This window comes from Typopeltis vanoorti, chromosome 3 (assembly GCF_054136105.1).
Source record: "Typopeltis vanoorti isolate ZY-2024b chromosome 3, IOZ_Tvanoo_1.0, whole genome shotgun sequence".
NCBI lineage: Eukaryota > Metazoa > Arthropoda > Arachnida > Uropygi > Thelyphonidae > Typopeltis > Typopeltis vanoorti.
Window position 1 is genome coordinate 120674241 of NC_143551.1, and position 17598 is coordinate 120691838.

The 17598-nt window shown below is 35.8% G+C and overlaps 1 protein-coding gene across 3 annotated transcripts in view; it reads right to left on the reverse strand.

Annotated features, from left to right (window-relative positions):
* LOC150108520 (F-BAR domain only protein 2) overlaps positions 1–17598 on the reverse strand; it is a 521764-nt gene that overhangs the window by 368504 nt on the left and 135662 nt on the right. For all 3 annotated transcript variants that reach the window (XM_090390828.1, XM_090390826.1, XM_090390825.1), the window contains exon 10: positions 11062–11158. In XM_090390828.1, coding sequence (XP_090246954.1) covers positions 11062–11158 — 97 coding nt within the window. The remainder of the gene's footprint in view (positions 1–11061; positions 11159–17598) is intronic.

Below are 17598 nucleotides of genomic sequence, written 5' to 3' on the forward strand. Positions count from 1 at the left end.
AAATTCCAGGTGATTTGGAGTAGCACTCTCATGAAGGTGAATATTACACAAGAATTTCCTGCCAAGTATTTCTGGCAAGATTTATGTAAGTATACTTGAGAAAAACCAAGAAAAATTATTAAGTAAAGCTTTGAGAAGTACAAGTTGGGTTCAGGAAAAATAAGTTGTCAGAATCAAATTTAATTTTAAGGCAAATAACTCAGAAATCATAGGAATATAATATAGATCTAATTAACATTTGTATAGAGAAAAAAGGCATATAAAAAGGTCTTCCAAGAGAAAAGCTGTTCAAAACACTATGGGATATTATACTGAGTAACACAAAGTCTCTGAGTCATAAGTTAACAGTTAGAACTGAAGGAGATACAGGAAGATGTTAAATCAGGAGGTGTAAGAAAAGGATATCAAAATTGGATATGTTAATCTCAGCTCTTTACTTATGCAATGATATTATACTCCTAAATAAATCCAGTACAAGTCTGCCTGCAAGATTCTTCCCTAATATATTTTATTAATAATAAATTTGGTATGAAAATCAGCAGTAAAAAGACAATCAAAATAAGTGCACATTGAAAACATGAACTGTATCCTGAATGGAAAACCAATAGAACAAGTAAAAAATTTCAGCTATTTAAGCACAAATATGGAAGCAGACAACAGAATTAGCAAAGCAGGTAGAGTAAGTCAACAGAATAAATTAATATAGAATAAGAGAAATCAGTCAAAACACCGAATTAGCTGCATACTAGACAATGTTCAAACCAATTTTAACATATGGATTTGAGAGCTGGGTTAGAAATAAAACATTTGATCTGGAGACCACTGACATGAAAATTTGGGGAAAGAACAGGAGAATGAACACATGGCATTAGTGGCAGTATGATATTAAAAATGAGCATATTAGGAAAGAACCTGACATTGTAAACCTGCAAGAACCTAACCTCAAGTGGCATAATCATTTAAACAGAATGGGAGAGGAAAAGTTAGCAAAATAAGCGTTTGTTGCCAGGATGGCAGGAAAAAGACCCAAAGGAAGACCAAGAGTAAGAAGTGCCTTAGAAAAGAGAAAAATCTGATAATACTGGAGTCCTGAGAGATACGCTGATTTCGAGAACGAGAATGTTTGATAGGAAGTTAGTAATGATAATATCCTATTCATATGCTGAGTACATATCAGAAATCTGATGATGCAGTAAAATGGTATATCATTTTTTTATAAAAATTAAATGGATATTAAATCCAGCATTATTTCAAAGCCGAATACAGAAACTATAAAACTTTCGTATGAAATTTGACCACAGAGCTTATGGGAATACATTTGCCAGCATTTGCGAGTTGCCCTAGCTGGACCTAATAGGTAAGGCCGACTGCTATGCTAGATTTAATATCCACTTAATTTTTATAAATTTTGCATCGTCGAATTCCTTTTGGCTCTTTATTTTAGTATATCACTTTTTATAAGGATATTTTAAAAATCACACGATGACAATATTTAAATAGAACACCCTAAGGCAACTGATGTGAAGTCAATGGCTTCTATATACAAGTAGCCTAGTTACAAAATACTTAATGGATAAACTATTTGATTATGCCTGAGCACAGGATATTAAATTTCTCATCTATTATATTTACTTGATAAGTGAAAAATACTTCTGTAAAATTTATGTGTTATTTCTAGTTTAATGTACATTTCTCTTAATGACCAGTGAAGTTTAATTTAGTTTTGATAAAAAATATATGCAAGTTAGGTCCAAGCCAATATTAAAAAAAAAAGCAAGCAGTATTGGGGAAGAACTTAATTTTAGGGTACAGTCATTGAGGTTTATCAGAAGGGAAAACAATGACAGGGCTAAAATCAAGCTTCTGCGACATTGCTACTTGTTATATTGGTTCTCCATTCAGGATACAGTTGATATTTCTACCTATTTTCATTGTCTTTTTATTACTGATTTTCAAACCAAATTTATTACTGATATTGTTCAGTTTAGTCAGAGAATCCTGAAGACTTGTATCAGATTTATTTAGGCATGTAACAAAGCAGGATAAAAAGGCTTATCCTCCCTTGGATAGACGAAGAATTATCTTCCTTTAAATCTAACTGTTGTAACTGTAGTTTTGAACAGCTTTTATCTTGGCATCTTGTCACATGTCTTTGCAGGTCCATAAAACTTAGATACAAATCCTACTTAGGATTTCTATGTAAGTTTTATTTCTATCTTGAATTTCTTAACTATTTGTGTTAAAGTACAAATCCATCCTGATAGCACATATTTAGCCTGAAGCCAGCTTGTTCTTCTCCAAGCTTCCCTTCTATATAATTTTCTTTAGCCTTTTCTCAAGCATGCTTACATAAATCTTACCAGGAATAATTCTTGGTAGGAAAATTCCACTGTAATTTTCGCATTCGGTTTTATTCATCATCATCATCAAATTCCTGCCATGTACCCTCAAGGGGTGTACAGGATATGATAGTATACTACATGAAAAAAATTACATCATTACTAACTTCCTATCTACAATTTTCCTCCAAATCAGTCTGTTACTTGTCAAGGCTTCAACATTATCAGATCTTATATTTCTATCGTCTAAGGCACTTTGTAACGTATCAATCCACCTATATCTTGGTCTTCCTCTGAGTCGTTTTGCTGCCAACCTGGCAGAGAACACTTGTTTTGCTAATCTTTCTTCGCCCATTCTGTTTAAGTGACCATACCACCTGAGATTAGCTCTGCTAACACATTCCTGGATGTTGACAATGTCAAGTTCTTTCCTAATATCCTCGTTTTTAATATGATATTGCCATTGATGCCATCTGTTCACGCCTATAATCTTTCTCAGGACTCTCATATCTGCGGTCTCTAGTCTTTGGTCAAGTGTTTTACTTCTAACCCAGCTCTCAGATCCATAAGTTAAAACTGATTTGAACACCGTCTTGTATACAGCTAATTTAGTGTTCCGACTAATTTCTCTCTTATTCCATGAATTTATTCAATTGACTTCCTACCATACCAGCTTTGCTGATTCTGTTGTCTATTTCTATATTTAATTTACCATCTTCAGTAAAAATCGTGCCTAAGTAGCTGAAATGTTTTACTTGTTCCACAGGTTCTCCATTCACAACACAGTTGACACTTTCAATGATTCTGCCTATTTCCATTGTCTTTGTCTTTTTATTGCTGACCTTCATACCATATCTATTACAACAGCTATTCAATTTAGTCAGAGAATCTTGCAGACTTGTAGCGGATTTATTTAGAAGTATAACATCATCCGCATAAAGCAAAGAACTGACATTAACATCTCCAATTTTGATATCATGTTTAATACCACTTTCCTTCATACTGTGATCCATATAGATAATGAATAACAGAGGGGATAATGTACATCCTTGTCTCACACCAGATTTAACATTAAACCATTCAGTTTTATTTCCCTTTTTTATATATGGATAATATAAAAGCTCTATTCCAATCACCTGATTCCTTTTATGGTACTCTTTTCTCCATTTTTCACCATTTTCAGTAGTGTCCAAAATATTTTCCCGTCTTTGTGATATTTATTTTCTACGTTATTAACAAGGTATTCCCATGACTTTAGTTAGTTTTACATATTGCTTCACTTCTTTCTTTATACTTTCTTCCTCAATAATGCATATGTTCATCAAAATGAATAATGTACACCACCACTTAGTCATCCAAATTCAACCTGTTGCTTTTAAAAAAATCTCAAAAACTGCAATGATCTGAAGTATACTTCATATTAGTGTTTTTCAAACTGTAGTCATGACCCATTAGTGGGCCATGAAATCAGTTTAGCAGGAATAACACTTTTTTTAAAAAATGAAATATAATAGAGAATATCAAAGTATATCATAGATTTCATAGTTTTAACATGTTCATGTTGGGCAATGTCATATTCTGCATTTCTCTTCAAGAGGGAATTTGCTTGACATTATATTTATATCCATTACATACAGTGGGTGCATTTTTTACAAAGGTTTAAATATATATATAGCATGCTAGTTTGAATATTTATGATTACATTTTAATTGTAAAATTATTATCTTAATGCATATTGTCTGTGGAAGGAAAGTTGTTTATCGTTATGCAGAGTCAGGTCATTTTCATTCCAGATGTCTCCAATTTACATAAAAAAATAACATCTGTCTCTACATATAATGAAATACATACTCTAATTGTGTCCATACTATATTTAGGGTACAATAAAGCTCCTTGTTTATCTTTCATTTACAGTATGGAAATGAAAACGAATGAAATGAAATGAATGAAAATGTCTCTGTATAGTAAGTGATAAATATTCTCTCCTCAACAGACATTTTCATCTTCCAAAATAAGTGTAATGAGCAAAACTGTATTACCATTAATAAAAATGAATACTTCTGTGTTTTATGGCACATGTGACGTGATCACTCTCCAATCCTTTAAGGCAATCCAATCCTGAATATTTCAATCTTTCAATTTTACTCATTTGGCATCCACCTTCAGCATGGTAGCAAGCTGAAGATCTGCAAAAAGGGTGATAAGTCAGCTTTAAAACTATTGTCTCATTGCCCTAACTTCCATTCTCTTAAAAATCATTGAGAAAGTCAATAAAAGCCAATGTCTTCACCAGCTGGAGGTTTACCAACTAATTAGTGAATAGCAATATGGATTCTGCCACTCTCAATCAACAGCAATCTCCTGGTTCAACAATACCCAAGATATGGGAAGGGGCTCAGAGCATGTTAATCAGTCTGGCACTGAAACCTGCTTGCCAAACTACTATAGATAATTTTAGTCTACTTCCTTATCATTTGCAACTAGGTTCCCAGTTTATTCTCTGGTTTTTCAAGCTACATAATGATTATTTTAAACATTGATCTCTTTACCATTCTCCAGTAAGATGAGAACAGCCATATGAACTTCAATGCTACCAAAACACAGTCCTGTCTTATTTCTTGCATAGATAATTTTAGTTCCTGATATCTTTATTAATATTTAGGTCTCTAGACAAGTTCAGATTTCTCTTCTTCAAATGATTTACTCCTCTATCCTTACCCAACAACACAAATACATCACATATCCACACTGAATAAACTGAATTCAAAGAAGAATTTCATCTTGGTATTGAAGCCATATTCTCTGCTTTAAGCTAAAATGAATGAAGGGGAATTTCATTCTCATTTTTTTCCTGCATATTAGGGAAAACTGTTCAATGGTCCAGGCAACTTTGCATTTCTGAAAGTAACCCATAATAATCTGATGGGGTAATTAATAAAATCTGCATAGTGTAATATGGATGTGAACTGCTTATTTCTTCTAGTCAAGTTACCTGTTTTGAAAGATGAAAACTCAGAGTTTACAAGAAGAAAAACCCTGCAATTTCCAAGAGACCAGCAACATGCCTTCAGCTGAAAAAGTCCTAGTAAAGGTTCTTTGCATCCTACGGATCTGAATCCAGGTCTTTCCAACCAAGACCATTGTCAAAACAGAAAGCTATAGAGACGCCCAAAGCTATTCACAGACACTATCTCTATGAACAGCATTATGTCACATTGTCTTTTGTAAAAACTATTAATGTAATTTTATTATATTCTCATATTTCAATGATGCTTTATTTTAAATTCTAAGAAGTTTCTCAGAACACTCGTTATGAACAGCTGAATTAGATTTATGCATTATTTTTGAAACAGCTTGCATTATAACTGTGTTTTCAGCATACTTTATCCAAGCATAACTGAAGGACCTTTGCTTATTGGCTTATACATGGCCAAAATGATTGGAAACAATATTTTCTCCCTAGAGTAAGGTTTCCAATTTAACTCTCAGCCTACTCACAACATTGATGTATGGTAAGTTTGCCTTTCATTGGTAAGATGCACAAAAAAGAGTACTAAACTTTGAAGTTAGCAGATTCTATGCTTTGCTTCAAACATTGTATGTTAAAGAGGATTAAACCAATTTTCATTGTTAGCAAGAGAATTTGAATTCTTATCTGTAGAGGATAAAATGGTGTTTATTAATTTATATTCACCAAAATTGAGAAAGATATTAGATATGCTACCTTATTAAATATACAATGATAATCTTCGATGTGGTGTTCAAAATGATTTTTTCAGCTGCTTTTGCAAGCTGATAAAATTTTCAAATGGGTATACTACATGGGAGCAGTATGGTCAATGTCTTGCAATGCTGCAGACAGCATTACTAAAAGGCAATGCTAGTATTTTCAAGATGAGAAAATTACAACTAAGCTCTACAAAATTCTACCATTGGTGAAATATAATATTCATCAACCATAAAGAATGTTCTTGATTGAGAACTGGCCTAGTTGACAAGCACAAAAAATAAGAGTAGAAAATGAGGCCTAATGGGCTTAAAAATTTATTCAAAGTTTCTCATTATGATTTTCAAAAAACTCTTACCTTCATGGTCTCTCTCTCTCTCTCTCTTTTGCAGTAGCTGTTTACTGCCCCCCCCCTTAAAAAAAACTATTCCTTTGGAGCATGAGGGTTGTCATAATGGCAGATACTCAGCAAGGAGAGTTTCGCCTAGAAACCTGCCACATTTCTTTTAATACCAATTGAATAGTTAGTAAAAACCTGTTACATATTCTTCTCCCATTGAGGATAGACAAATTTTCAATGTTAGCATGATAATTTGAATTATACTCAACGGCTCACTTTAGTGAGTACGGGCATGGCAAACCCGAGGTACCTGATGCTGGACCATGCCTTACTTCATGTAATATATATCTGTTATATTATTCTGTAGACTGGTCCCGCCTCTTCTTTCGGTGCTTCTTTCTCCTCTCCTTGCTCCTTCCCCCTGATGCTATTAGAGTATTCGAGGGCTAGGGGTGAGTCTTTCCTATCTTGCTAAGTCATTTCGTCTTATGCAGCCACCGAAGGAGGCAAGCTAGCCTCAATAGGTGCCGGTCCCAAGCCCGGATAAATGCGAGGGTGTCTTTCCGACCAGATGCCCTTCCTGATGTCAGGAAGGGCATCCGGTCGGAAAACTTCAGTGCCAACTCAAACTATGATTATGAGTCGAAGAGAAAATGATATAAGGGCTAGGGCGTACCCCTTAAGCGACGTGCAGCCACATCGCCCTACAGCTGTGAGAAGTGGACGAGGGCTACCGCATCAAGGGCGGGTGCGGTTAAAGAAGCATTAGACAGCAGGTGGAGAGAATGTTGCGAGTGGGAACACTGAATGTTGGAAGCATGACTGGAAGGGGAAGAGAGGTGGCAGACATGATGAGGAAGAGGAAGTTGGACATTTTATATGTGCAGGAGACAAGGTGATAAGGGGGAAAGGCAAAGGAACTGGGAGATGGATATAAATTGTTCTACTCTGGAGCGAATAACGAGGGAAGAAATGGTGTAGGAATTGTGGTGTGTGGCAGAATGAAGGGTGAAATACTGGACGTGGGTAGAAGGAACGACAGGATCATGCGAATGAAATTGGGTCTTGGAGAAGAGCGGGTGGTCGTATTATGTGTATATGCCCCACAAGTTGGTTGTACAGCAGAGGAAAAAGATGAGTTCTGGAATGTGTTAGATGAAGAAATGAGGGAATTGGAAGAAAATGAGATGGTGATTGTCGGAGGAGACTTGAACGGGCACATAGGAAGACAGAATAGAGACTGTGAAAGGGTACATGGTGGCCACGGAGTGGGAATGATGAACCAGGAAGGAGAGAGGGTTGTGGACTTTGCAGTAGCATTTGATCTGACAATTGTGAACTCGTTTTTCTTCAAGAGGGAAGAACATTTGATAACATTTAGAAGTGGTAACAACAGCTCACAAATTGACTACATTTTGACTAGAAGAAAACATCTTAAGGTTGCGACAAATTGTAAAGTAATTCCAACAGATCAAGTAGCACAACAACACCGACTGCTGTGCGCAGACTTTAAAATAAGATCGAAGATAAGAACTTCTGGTTGCCATGGGATGAAGACAATTAAGTGGTTTCGCTTAAAAGAGGAGAGTGTGAGGAATCGTTTTAGGGAGAGAGTGTTAGAGAGGATTTCGGATGGACTGGAAAGTGTACAAGATTGGTGGAAACATAATTCAAAAGTAATCCTGAGCTGTGCAATCGAGGTGCTTGGTGAGACATCTGGAAAGATTAGAGAGCAGAAGGAGGGTTGGTGGTGGAATAATGATGTACAAGTGGCAGTGACAGCTAAGAGGAAGGCAAAGCAGAAGTGGGATGAGTCAAGAGTGGAAGAGGACAGAGAGGTGTACAAAGAGAGAAAGCAAGAAACCAAGAGAGTTGTGGCACAGGCGAAGGCCATGGCATATCAAGATCTGTATGATCAATTAGAAACAAAGGAAGGACAGAGAAAAATGTACCAACTAGCGAAATGTAGAAATAAAGCAGCTAAGGACATCTTACATGTGAGGCAGATCAAAGATGCTGAAGGAAGAGTATTATGGAGGGATGTGGACATAAGAAACAGATGGAGAATATACTTTGAGGGACTTTTGAATGAGGAAAATGCAAGGACTCACAGAGGAGATGGGCAGCCTTCTGAGGGGATGGTGCAGAACATCAGTAGAATGGAAGTGACGGAGGCCATGAAGAGGATGAGGAATGGAAAAGCGGTGGGCCCCGACAGAATTCCAGTGGAGGCATGGAAGGCACTGGGGGAAGAGGGAATTGACCTGCTGTGGGACCTGTTCGTGAAAGTTTGCCAACAGGAAAATATACCCGAGGAATGGAGGGAGAGTACTCTTGTTCCCATCTACAAGGGTAAAGGGGATGCACAAGACTGTAAAAATTACAGAGGAATAAAGTTGATGTCCCACACAATGAAGATCCTAGAAAGGGTTCTTGATGGTAGATTGAGGGAGGAGGTGGAGATTGCAAAGGAACAATTTGACTTCATGCCTGGTAGATCAACAACAGATGTTATCTTTGGGTTACGACAGATGATGGAAAAATATCGAGAGAAACAAAGGGAGCTACATCTGGTATTTATTGATCTGGAGAAAGCATACGATAGAGTGCCAAGGCAAGAGGTCTGGAGGTGTCTGAGGGAGAAGAAGGTGCCGGAGAAATATGTCAGGTTGGTGCGGGAAATGTACAGAAATGTGAAGACAAGTGTTTGGACCTGTTTGGGACAGACAGAAAGTTTTCAAGTAACAGTTGGCTTGCATCAATGGTCAGCATTAAGTCCGTTTCTATTTAATATTGTGATGGAGGTGGTAACAGAGGAGGTGAGAGAAGATGCACCTTGGACAATGTTGTATGCAGATGACATCTTGCTGTGTGTAGATTCAAGAGAAGAAGCGGAAACTAAACTGGAAAGATGGAGAAAAGTACTGGAAGAGAGAGGTATGAGACTGAGCAGAAGTAAGACAGAGTATATGTGTTGCGCAGTGGGCGGTGGCCAGGAGACAGATCTGGAGCTGGAAGGAAATGTCATCAGGAAGGTGAGAGACTTTAGATACTTAGGTTCAACAGTGGAAGAAGATGGAGGAGCTGAGAAGGAAGTGGGATGCAGGATACAAGCGGGTTGGAGGAACTGGAGGGAGATGGCTGGAGTGTTATGCGATAAGAGGGTGCCGATCAATCTGAAAGGCAAAATTTATAGGACAGTAGTGAGGCCAGCTATGACATATGCTATAGAAACTGTGGCCCTGAGGAAAAATAACATCAGCAGGATGGAAGTAGCAGAGATGAGAATGCTTAGGTGCAGTGTGACCAGAAAGGATCATCTGAGAAATGACTATGTCAGGGGAACAGTGAAAGTTACGAACTTAGGAGCGAAAATACAGGAGGCAAGGTTGAGATGGTTTGGTCATGTGATGAGGAGGGAGGACGGGTCATGCAGATGGATGTGCAAGGAAGGCGGAAGCGTGGGCGGCCAAAGAAGAGATGGAGGGAGCTGGTAGAAGAGGACTTGAAGATGAAGAGCTTGGATGTGGTGACAGCCCAAGACAGGAAGGTGTGGAGGAGACTCATAACAAACAGTGACCCCACTTAAGTGGGAGAAGCTGCAGAAGAAGCAGCAGCATGATAATTTGAATTCCTACACGTAGATGATAAAATGGATTATTAATTTATATTCACTAAAGTTTAGAAGGATATTAGATATGCTACTTTTATTAAATATAAATATTAAATACACTGATTGAGTATAGTATGAGTTTGTAAAAATTAGGTTTAAGTACATATCCTTTTCTGAAACCAAAAAACATTACAACCTATCAACAGTGCTCTTCCCCCCCCCCTCAGTTTGTATGTATGCATAATAACAGTCCTTTATTTAGACCAATTTTGGTGAAATTTAGTATTCAAGTTGACTTTTTTTTTCTTTTCTTTCTTTTTTTTTTTTTTTATATTAAAGACTGATGAATATCTAAACATGAATATATGAAATAGCATGAAGCTACATCAACCAGTAATATAAAACTCCACTTTATCATTGCAAAACCTCTATTTACTAATAAGGAAACAGTTGAGAGAATTCTGTCACAATTAATAATGTAACTGTGTAACCATACAATTCCATACCATTATCCTGCTCTACAATAAACACCCATAAATGAACTGATAATTCAATGGCACTCTTGAAATTAGTAACAGTTATGTTGCAACTGACTGTTGTAACATAACTGTTACAACAGCCAGTTGTCAACCCAACAAGCATAAGAGTGAGATAGGGCAGACAGCAAACTTTTGTATAATTGAGAGCTCACTTCCATACTTCTTTCACGGCAGATTCTAATTTTTTTTTTATAAAGATTCCAGAATAAAACAGATTAAGTTTCCAAGAAAAAAGAATCTTTCCTTTGATTACTAATTTGAAACTAATTACTAATACATAATCTAGGAGTGCAACATGTTGCAGTGATTTAAGGCATGGGGGGGGAGAAGGAATATCAGCTTCATTACGACTATATGAAGCTGGTATTCCAATGGCATGATTACTGAAAAGCAAAACAACCAAGCATGAAAAGTAATTTAGTGAAATATTCATTAAATCTCAATATGATATTTAAGCATGTGCACACCCACACAAAGTACAGATGGCGATAAAGTGTACTCACCTGGCCTCTCTGTTCCTGTCCCTCGTGTCTCAACAAACTGTTCTAGTAACTTGTCAATGTCCATATCATTACACTGTTGTCTAATTTCTACATGAACCTAAGTCAGAAAATGAAAAGGGAAAAATCTGTAATTTTAATCTACAAGAATGATTTCATGTTTTGCCAACAAACTGTACTTCTGGTTAAATTGAACATTTAACAAAATACACTTGCAGGTCTTCCATATAATCTCCATTCCATTATCACTACTGCTTAATATTTAGATATCTTCTACTCCTGTTAGTGAACCTTTTATATTAATATGTTTGAAAAGTTTGGCAATTTCAGTAGAAATCAAATCAATGGTAATGAAACATTTTCCATAGAGTGGTTCTTTCAAGAGAAAGAACAAGAGAAAGTAACATGCAAATCCAATTCTGACTATGAAAGGGCCAAATGCAGAAAACTTTCCTCTTGTACAAATGAGGAGATACACCTTCTGGTCCTTGTAAAGGCCTTCGGACAAAACTTCTACTCATCTATGCTTCAAACTCTATTTTTGCTTAACACCTAAATATAAAGCTGACCGTTCTGGCATCAGTCTTCTCCTCTGCTCCTGTATAAATAACAAGACAAATCACGTGATCTTTTTCCAACTACCATTAGAAGCATCTTAATCTACATAAAGGAGTGTGGGGATGGGGGGAAAGTAAACGAACTGGTCCTGATGGTATTTCAGTTGTACTCAAAAGATGCACATCTTAGCAACACCTGTTCTTCACAGTAGAGGTGCAACAATGCACTTTTATAAATAGCATTTACTTACAGACATGTAAGTATACATAAAACGTTATGTATAATTTTATTAGTATGAAATTTTCATCTTAGTCATACTGAAAGGCATATTCGGTATGACTTTCAAATTAAACAACAACAGAAATCAGTACATTCAACAAACATGCAAACTGCACATACATGATATAAAGCATCATGGTTTAATTATTTTAAGATTCTAGTAACAATAACTTTAACAAGATTAAAAAAAAAAATGTCAATAAATACACACGCACACACACTCCTTCACTCTTAGCCATGCTTCTTTCCTATCTTGTTCCTCGTCTTGATCCCTCTTACATCTCCTCTATTAACATCTATAGAAGAGGACACGATACCATAATCTTTACTAGCCTAACTTCTTCTAACTCGGGAGGGGTTCCTTCCACTTTCCCATGAAGCTATCAGAGTAATCGAGGGATAAGGGGAATTTCATTTTCCTTTAATAACCACTAACCAAGGCAAGCTTGGTGGCAGCCCCACCATCAAGCTAGACTGCAGGTGGACAGTAATCCCTTCAGTTGAATTGAAATTCACTAAAAAGACTCAAGACAATTCAAAAAGAACAGACCCTTCTGGAAATGACCCATCTCCGAGAATGGATACGATGGGGAGATGGACAAAAAAAGAAAAAGAAGATACCTAATACACTAATACCTCTCTATACAGCCCCTCTTTATATGGCTTTTCGCTATAACAGCCTTATGTAATTATGGCTAAGTTTCGATTTACAGCCTACAATTTTTTCAATATACGGCCAAAAATTCGGGAAATCCCCTGTGTACGTCTTTTGTCATGTGTTCTAGGCCGGCCACACCGCTCTGCGCAGGAACACTACTTGTGCCGTCTTGTAGTCGAGCAATCTTCGCATTGCACGTCATTCGTCCCCGCTTTCTGTAAATGTGCTCATGAGTAGATGCATTTAGTGATCAGTTTAGTAAATTAGGTAAATCCTCAGTATCAAAAGTAGAAGTGTTTGTTTCTTCTTGCATTCTGTTTCAACTATAAACATTGTTGATAAGTACATAATATGCATTTGTATGTAAATACATATTAAAGTGTGTATGTATTCGTGTTGCTATAAAGTGTGTACATTATAACTGTTATTATTTTTTGTTTTTTAAATCGAATCCAGTATGTATTTGGGGGAAACATGAGCCCAAAACGTTCTTTAAATTTGAAGAGTGATGTAGTTAAAAAAAGAAGCTGAAAATCTGTCTCACTAGAGACTAAACTAGATATTTTATTCAATGTACCATCCAATGTACCGGCAGCTGTTTTAGATCTTTGCCTTTTAGAGCCTGTGGTCTTAGATCTAGATCAATTTAATAGGAGGGGTTTTAACATTCGATCCCCTGATATAATGTTACAAAGTAGCAACGTTACTTTAAATCCACTTGCTTTTTTTTTCTCAGACTTTGCGATGCAAGTTCGATTAGGCATTTTCTTCAAACACAATCCTGTTTCGTCAGCATTAAAAACTTGATCGGGACAATATCCACCATTTTCAATAATTTTGGCTAACTTCTCTTGAAAATTTTTGGGTGCTTCTTTATCTGCTGCTGCAACCTAGCCTGCAATCTTCATGTTATGAAGTGCATTCCTTTTTAAAATCCCGGTTAGTCATTCTTTGCTAGCCGAAAGTTCTTTATCAGCCTGGGAAGCAGAAGTAGATGGCTCCAATTGCTTCATCTGTTCATAAAACTGAAGAGCTCTTTGTTCAATTAAATAACCACTTATAGGAATTCTTCTTTGAGTTAATTTTTCAATCCAAATTATGGGCGCTCGTTCCGTTTTTTCTAATAAAGCATCTCTTGAGTACGATGATAATTTGGCACTTAGTTTTGTACCAGAAATGACAGATTTTCTTATTGCGACTTCATTCTTTTTAATTGCTCTTATACTAGATTTTCCTAAATTAAATGTTTACCAATCACTGTAAATCCCTCTCCTTTAGCTAAGCGATCTAAAATTGCAATTTTCATTTCCAAAGAAATGGCTTTTCTTTAGTGCTTCCCCCCCCCCATTGGGCCAAATTAAATCTTTAAAATAAAAATTAGCAAAATTTAGACTTACGATAATGAAAAGACAAACACTTACTCACATGTAAAATTAAACTTCAAGGACACTCACTGCTTACACGTTACTCATGTTATGCCAGAATGTGCTGCAACATGCTGATCATTATCTACAATGGTACAGAGTTTTGAAGTTATGCACCGCATAACTTCAAAACCGCATAAAAAAGAGACCTGAGTGTGTGTGTGTGTGTGTGTGTATATATATATATATATATATCCACTCTATATATAAAGTGATAAGCCGAAAACGTTTTTATGTATCGTTTTTTTGTCTCTTCATTGTTTTGAGCCGGGTTAAGCCAATAAGCCGTTAAGCCGTTAAGCTGAAATTTGAAATGTTTCACATCCAACAATGTGTTTGCCTTGTCGTGACGTTGTTTTCTTCATGTTGTGTTCGAATCCGCCATCTTGTTACAAGTCACTTTCATAAAATAAAACACAACTAATTGTAAATTGATCACTAATCCAAGGGTAGAGAAATTTCTATTATACTGCGCCACTCTATCCTTAGATAAGTCTATATGAAATAGTAGGATCAATTCAAAGCTAGTTAGCAGTCTTTTCATTCATTCAGGCCGAAGTATTTATTTTCTTTCTGGGATTCCTGCTAGATTCGAATTTTTGTGAACGGTGCAGTAAAAAGAAATTCAGGCAAATACAATAGTTAGATTAACAAATGAAGTATTTAATATAGGTCATATAACACATACATAAATTTTACTTCTAATTTTTAATAGTAGAAACAAGTCAAATATTAAGTCAAGTTAATCACATTAGCACAATCTTCCAAGTCTTCACATGCACTTTCTCAGCTTCTGGGTTATAAAGTTTCTACACTTAAATAAATATAATAGAACATCCAATCTAATCAGTTTTCACACATTTCTCAGTCATGCTATAAGTTCAAAATATCACAGGCACTAATAGCTGAAAATATCTTTCAAACAATTCTTATCTCCAACTCTCAATCACGAAGAGTTTCCACAGTTAAAGTTAGGTTAAGCATAGCGTAATTAACACACAATTCTTCAAGCATTGAAATAATACACTATGATAGACCTTACCGGATATAGTTCCTAGTACATCAATTATGTTGTGAGCAAACTTTTGGAATTTATTTATCTTACTAAAAAAAAAAAAACACATCTACAAGACTTATCCACAGTTATACTTAAAGCACTATCAATCACACTTCAGAATTCTAGACATCAATTATAGGGTACTTCAACTATCCTTGTTACCACTCAAACTAATTAAAACACTGTGAGGTTCTTTTTAGGACAAATCGGAAATAAGATGCAATTCTACACCAGCTGGGTTTATTCAGAATTCTTCCTTAAACGTCCAGCTTTTTATTTTATCCGATTGTAGCATTAATTTCCCTTCTATTATTACAGATGATTTCACTTTCAGCTAACTATGAAATTCGTTTCGTCCTTGCTCACTTATAAAAATTATCCACTTAACTTCTACCCTTAAGAACCTTTTATTTACTTCTACTTCTCTAGTTGTTCCCCTTTCTTCCTTTCACTTCCAAGTCTCTGTCCCAACTCTCTTACCTCCTATATATTTTCTCTTCTTTATTTAGCCCACGCTCTGTTCCACTCGCGCTCGTTTATTTCACGCGTCTCTATGACAACAGATAAACGTAAACATTCTCGCCAATGTTACATTAGGTTATACTACTACATTGAGTTATTACATAACGTTAAGCTTTCACAAAATAGGAATTAGAATATTTGCTTTTCAATAAATGCGTAGTTAAATTGCAAATATAAGTTCTTATAATATTGACATAACAATAAATAAAATAGCTTAATAATATTTAATAGAGAATCTTATCATTAACACATTCCTTTGATTAAATAATTTTATATTTGATATAATTAAGGTAGTTATATGATATCAAATTATAATTTATGTTATTTACATTAAATAATATTTACAAATGTAGCTCTTGTGACGGAAAAATCATGTTGGATTCTGAATCAAATAACATTTATTCTAATTTCTACATAATCAGAATCCAATAGCCTTCATGAGACAACAATTTGTTGGATTTCAAAACAATGGAGAACCTGCTTACCAGCCCAGAAGTCGGGGGGGTTGAGCACAGTAGGCACCAAGGGGTAGAGCCCCCCTACTATATATATATATATATATATATATATATATATATATATATATACGCAAAACCACCTGCAGACAACATTACTTCAACTGAACGCAAAGCTATAAAAAGTTTAAAAAACAACAGAGATATAATCATCCTCCCTGCAGATAAAGGAAATGCAACAGTCATCCTGAACTCGGAAGATTACAAGAATAAAATGATCGAATTACTACATAATGATACCTACTCAATACTTGAGAGAGATCCAACTCGTGAACTTCAAAATCGTACAAACAACTTATTAAAAACAACAACTGAATTATCCCGAAACGTCCGTTTATCTCTACGCTCTCTCCATCCGTTAATTCCTCGCATATATGGTGTTCCTAAAATCCATAAAGAGAACACCCCATTACGCCCAATTGTAGAAGGTATCGATTCTCCTACATACAATCTTTCAAAATACCTTGCCAAATACCTCAAAAGTTTTTCAGGGAAATCACCTTCCTTTATCAAGAACACTACAGAATTTGTTACATACATCAAGGATATTACAGTTGATGAAAATGACATCATGGCTAGCTTGGACATAACTTCTTTGTTCACTAATGTCCCAACAGATGAAGTCCTAACATTACTCAAAGAAAAGTTATCCAAAAAAATGTTAGCCTTGCTTACACATTGCATCAGCTCCGGTTACTTCAAATTTCAAGATAATATATACAAACAAAATCATGGATTGGCTTTGGGTAATCCTTTATCTCCTGTTCTTGCAAATATTTACTTAGAAGATTTTGAAACCAAGGCTATCTCTTCCTTTATTTTAACACCTAAAGTTTGGAAACGTTATGTGGATGATGTCTTCATTGTTTGGAGCCATGGACATGAATCCCTTATGGTTTTCCTCGAACATCTCAATAGCCGACATCAAAGTATTAAGTTTACTGCTGAGCTTGAAACGGATAATTCCTTGCCTTTTCTTGATGTCAAACTGACTCGCCCTTCTGCTGGTAAACTAAAAATATCGATATATAGAAAACCCACACATACCAACAGATATCTGCACAGTCAATCCCATCATTTCCCTCCTCATAAGCTTGGAATAATTTCCACCTTGGGACATAGAGCCCGTTCTCTTCTTGATGATCCAAATGAACTGCTTACAGAAATAAACCATCTGAAAACTTCTTTCGAAGTTAATGGATATTCCAAGAAAATCATTAACAAATTCCTTCTTAATCCTCCCAGACATCACCCAGAAGAAACAAATAGATTCAAAAGCAATATATCTATTCCTTACATAAGTACTGTTTCACATAAATTAGCAAAAGTTCTAAAGAAATACAATATCAGAACCTTGTTCACTCCACTTCCAAAGATCCGTTCCTTAATTAGCCACCCAAAACCTTGCCATCATCAACTCAAATACCCTGGCGTATATAAAATATTATGTGACTGCGATATTCCTTATTTCGGTCAGACAGACAAATCTGTAGAAATGCGTATGGAAGAACACATGAGAGACATTAC